This window comes from Sinocyclocheilus grahami, unplaced genomic scaffold, assembly GCF_001515645.1.
Source record: "Sinocyclocheilus grahami isolate Dianchi unplaced genomic scaffold, SAMN03320097.WGS_v1.1 scaffold5317.1, whole genome shotgun sequence".
NCBI lineage: Eukaryota > Metazoa > Chordata > Actinopteri > Cypriniformes > Cyprinidae > Sinocyclocheilus > Sinocyclocheilus grahami.
Genome location: NW_015510036.1, coordinates 1 through 4,463, shown reverse-complemented (window position 1 = coordinate 4,463; position 4,463 = coordinate 1). Strand labels below are relative to the sequence as shown.

Below are 4,463 nucleotides of genomic sequence, written 5' to 3'. Positions count from 1 at the left end.
ATATATATATATATATATATATATATATATATATATAATAAACATCAGTATATATAATTGTTGTATAATGTATAATTTTTTGGATCAATAGTGTAATCATTACAATTACACAGTTTTTTATTATACATTTTAATTACACGTTTATTGCTCTCTGAAGTACTGATTACCCAAATTACCCAAAATTTAGTATAATGAATACTATCATGATGTATACAATGTACAACAGAAATACATCAAAGTAATGAGAAAAAAATTGGATTATAGTACATTACATTACAGTTCCTTTTTGATTTTGCAGTTAAATATGACCCAGATGTTTCCTCACCCATTGATTAAGCATATCATGCATATAACACAATGTATGAGACATACCTTTCCCTTCTCTCGACTTCTTCTTGATGCCCAGGTCTGGAGATCCATTTGAAATGTGATGGGGTTTGGGTTTCCGCCCAGCTGAAAAGATTAAATAAACAAAGATTAAAAGTTTAATTTTAAAAATTAAAGAAATATAAATGAAGTTAACAAAATATATTCACAGACATCCCATTTAACTAAAAATAATAATCTGAATATTGCCTTTGCCAATGTTCATGTTCTCACATTTTCTTCTTTTGGTGGGTTCCATCTCCAGCATCTCAGGCTCCTGAAAAACCGTAACCACCTCCATGGGCTCCGAGTCCTCTGTGCTGACCTCCACTACGGTCTCTGTCAGCACATCAGGTCGCATGGCAGCATGCAGGAACTCCGAAGTGTTGACACATGGAGGCACAAATACCTCTACACAACAGAAAAATAAAATCCTGGAAATCATGTTTTCCCCATGGTGCGGTTTTCTACAACAGTGCCTTGTTTTGTGATGTGAAAGCTAGAAGTGAGAGAGCAGTGCTCACCTGGGCTCCGGTCCCCACGCAAGCTGGAGGGAGAGTCCATGTGTAGAAGAGCTTCAGCAGCCTCAATGGTTTTGTCAGAGCACTGTACAGAGCCATGAACTGATGCTTCCACTGCAACAGACAGAACACACACACACATACAGTAAAAACAGTCATAGTGTGAACTATTATTACAATGTAAAATAAATGTTTTCAACTTTGATGTACTTTAAAATGTCATTTATTCCTCTCAAGGAAAAGATGTAAACTTATAAATATATTAAGTGTTACTTTTGATTAGTTGAATGCACCATTGCTAAATAAAAAAGTTTATTATTTTTTTTGATCTTCCCAACTTAAACTTTTGAACAGTAGTGTAATTATCAAATGCCCCATGCACTGGACTGCTGGTACACAAGCAACCTCATGTTTCAAACTGAATATCTGTACACTTAACTGACAATAGAGGGTGCTAGTGGGTGGAAAACGTGCATTCATGGTTACTCAATATCATAATATTTAAAAAAAAATTATAATAATTTAAAAAATCCCACAATCAAACCCCACAGAGTGAGTGATATGATTAGGAATGGGTGACGAGAAAACTGGTCTAGCAATGGCTATAAATAAATAAAAAGTTCATCAAATAGATTTATAATATTTTTTCTCTTGTAAAACCTTTATGGTTGAACAAATTATTTTAGTGACATCCATTTAGTAGGGAGACTAAATCAAGTGTGTGTTTGACACTTTAATATGGTACTTAAGAGCTTTAAAACACTACTACAGTTAAAGAGGAGTTAACACTGAAAATATGCCTTCCAGTCGCTTTGTCACTGCAAATAATCAAAAGTTAAAGGGTTGACATGAGTGACAGACAATGCAAGTTGAGCACTCTAACAAGGATTCACTAAATATAACCAACACAAATGGTTATGAGAGAACATTAAATGTAAATCCCATAAGGACCTATTAATACAAATTGTGCAACCTCTGAACTATAGCCTTCTTGAGATTCTGCCTTTGCACCTAAATAGATCCAGGGGTGTCATACCTGCAATCATTCGACTCAAAGCCCAATTAATGTGCTCTCAGACAGTTTGGATAAAAGCATCTGCTAACTGACAAGTCACTTCCTTGGACGCACTTATTTAGAAACAGGTGCGGAGAGGCTGATCTCAGACAAGTAGCTCATGCATATATAGGACAGGACCTCCAGCCCTGCTCCCTTTGACGTTAACATCCAGAGCCACTAGCACCTGTGCCAGTCTATCCAAGCCGTCACTCAACTCCCATTACAACCTGAGCCTGCCCATGTTTGGCTATGCGTGTCTGTTGCTGCACACGGGGGCTATCTTTAGGCAGTCCCAGTCATAAACACATACACACAGTGTCCTCTAGAATGGGTGACCCGGCATGCATTTACTTCCTGTATTCAGACAGCTCTGCCCTTGGAGACAGGACACACATCAAAGTGTAGATATTAAAACAAAATACTTATGGTATACATGATATATGCTCTGCATATGGCCTGCTTTTAAACAATTACTATAAAACAAAAAATCCTAGTGTTATATCGTTCAGTCCTCGTAGATATACATTTAAAATGATAGTTTACACACAAAATATACTACATCATTTACTCACCCTCATGTTGTTCCATACCATAATTTTTGGAAGAACACGAGGATGATAACTGTTGACGGTTTTTATTTATGGTTTAAATATTCCTTAAAGGAGGCCAAACAACTGCTTCAGAAGTGTGTTTTTAATCCAAGAATAAACTAAAATAAAAACCTAAAAATAATATTTTAAAACTCGAAAAAAGAGTCAAAACAATACTAAAAGCTCTTTAAACAAATACATTAATTAAAATAAATTTTAAAAAAAAAACTTCTGCCGATAAGAACAAGTAATGAACATTCACATAAATATTCATAAAACACTACAACAGCTGCTAAATATCGAATCACGTCATTGTTGCTGTTCATATAATAATAATAAATACATTATTATTATCCATAATTCAGCAAATCGTAAACCACCAGTACAGGAGACTTAACATTGCGGTACTATTTTTCTGTCACTAAAATAGCGGTCCACTAGAAAGTAGTGCTGTCCCTCCTCACTTCCGTGTTTACAGTCGTCAGAGCTTTCCCTCCAGTTCTTTCTAAAGACGCTCTCCGAGCTTCCTGCCACTCAATCCCCGCCCCGAATCTGATTGGCCTCTACTCTGGTCAACGCCCCAAGAAAAAGGCAAGACGATTGGTCAGGTGTAGGATTTCGAACGCGACGCCAATACTATTGGACAACAAGCGCTGTCACTCAAAATTTAGACAGCCCAGTGGAATAACAATGCTTCCGCCATCAAATTAGCTCTAAAATCTACACATTCACAGGAAGAAAAAAAAAAGTCACTCGACACTTTCACAGCAACACATTTCAGGTCATAAAAGACAAAGTTACGTTTAAAGGAATAATTAAGCGATAAACGTTACTCATTGAGCGCAGAAATGTGCAGAAAGCAGTGCGACCACGTTTAGATAACGGGACATCTGCGACATGAAGCAAACATGGATTTTATTACTCAAACTCTATGTTTTCGACATACATTTTAACACTATTAATGAATAAAAATGCGGTTATAATGTAGTTGCTCCGCGTGTGTTTTTTTCATCCGATATGCCACATTTCCTTTGACGACGAGGCATCAAAATAAATCAATCGTTAAACGTAATGCTCTCAGGCGCTATTTTATTAAAGATACAACGCACTCAATAGATTAACTACAATTCACATTTTAGAAAGCTGTATTTCAGAGTTAAAAATAAAACTCGGTGTCCTTCCGACTCCAGACAGCGTGGCAAAGACGTAGGAAAGACAACATCTCTCCCACTTCCTGGTTTCAGAGCAGCGCACCACCTCCAGAGAAACCCGTTATTCTAACACGGTCCACATTTATAAAGCCCTCAGCGCCGTGCAAACTCAACACTGTGCACGCTGCTCACGCATAACACAACACACACGCCTTCACGCTACTTTTCAGCACTCCAAGAAAGCAGATGAGAAAATCAGGCAACGCCATGCAGGTTGCCAACCAAGGTGATCACTTCCTGAAATGCCCTCCATTACTTTACAGCACAACTTCGCGGATCTCAGCGCTGCGGCGCGAGCACCGCTCTGCTGCGCCCCAAACAAAGCCACGCTGGCGAGGATGAGCAAGCGCTGTGGTCTTTTTACCTGCTCGGATAAGCAGATCGAGCTGGTTAGCGGGTCCATCATGCAGCGACGTCGCCATGTTTCGTCCAGAGGTGCAGAATTCACATTGACTCGCATTGAAAGCGTTTAGAGACGCACGACTCGCGTATCACTCCACCTCCACAGGAAATCTCCACAAATTCAACCGCGCGCGCACAGATCCTTCCGCGCCAAACACAGGAAATCCTCCGCGCGCTCTGCGTTACGTTCGATGTACATTTACAAAAAAATATATTTTAAAAATAGCAGTTAAAATTACGCACAGAAGTATTTTTAAAACAAGGGAAATCTAAAACTCTCTACAAAGTGAATTTATTGAAGTTAGTGAAAATAACT

General features: G+C 38.3%; 1 protein-coding gene across 2 annotated transcripts; it reads right to left on the bottom strand.

Annotated features, from left to right (window-relative positions):
• Positions 1-226: 226 nt before the first annotated feature.
• Positions 227-4,321, bottom strand: LOC107577170 (ETS-related transcription factor Elf-2-like). Of its 2 annotated transcripts, none has more exons than XM_016263272.1 (4): positions 4,110-4,321; positions 891-1,001; positions 577-777; positions 227-453 (listed from the first exon to the last, which is right to left on the bottom strand). In XM_016263272.1, the coding sequence occupies exons 1-4, from the start codon at positions 4,165-4,167 to the stop codon at positions 299-301; spliced, it is 525 nt and encodes a 174-aa protein (XP_016118758.1). In that variant the 5' UTR covers positions 4,168-4,321; the 3' UTR covers positions 227-298. The 2 variants fall into 2 exon arrangements, with proteins under 2 accessions (XP_016118758.1, XP_016118759.1); XM_016263273.1 differs by having other exon boundaries at positions 601-777; positions 4,110-4,316.
• Positions 4,322-4,463: the final 142 nt, after the last annotated feature.

Bases quoted from the DNA above. Each gene is read 5' to 3' on its own strand.
- LOC107577170 (XM_016263272.1), bottom strand. From the start codon at position 4,167: ATGGCGACGTCGCTGCATGATGGACCCGCTAACCAGCTCGATCTGCTT. The intron at 1,002-4,109 runs GTAAAAAGACCA...TGTCTGTTGCAG, and splicing joins CGATCTGCTTATCCGAGCAG to TGGAAGCATCAGTTCATGGC. The intron at 778-890 runs GTGAGCACTGCT...TCTGTTGTGTAG, and splicing joins GCGTGGGGACCGGAGCCCAG to AGGTATTTGTGCCTCCATGT.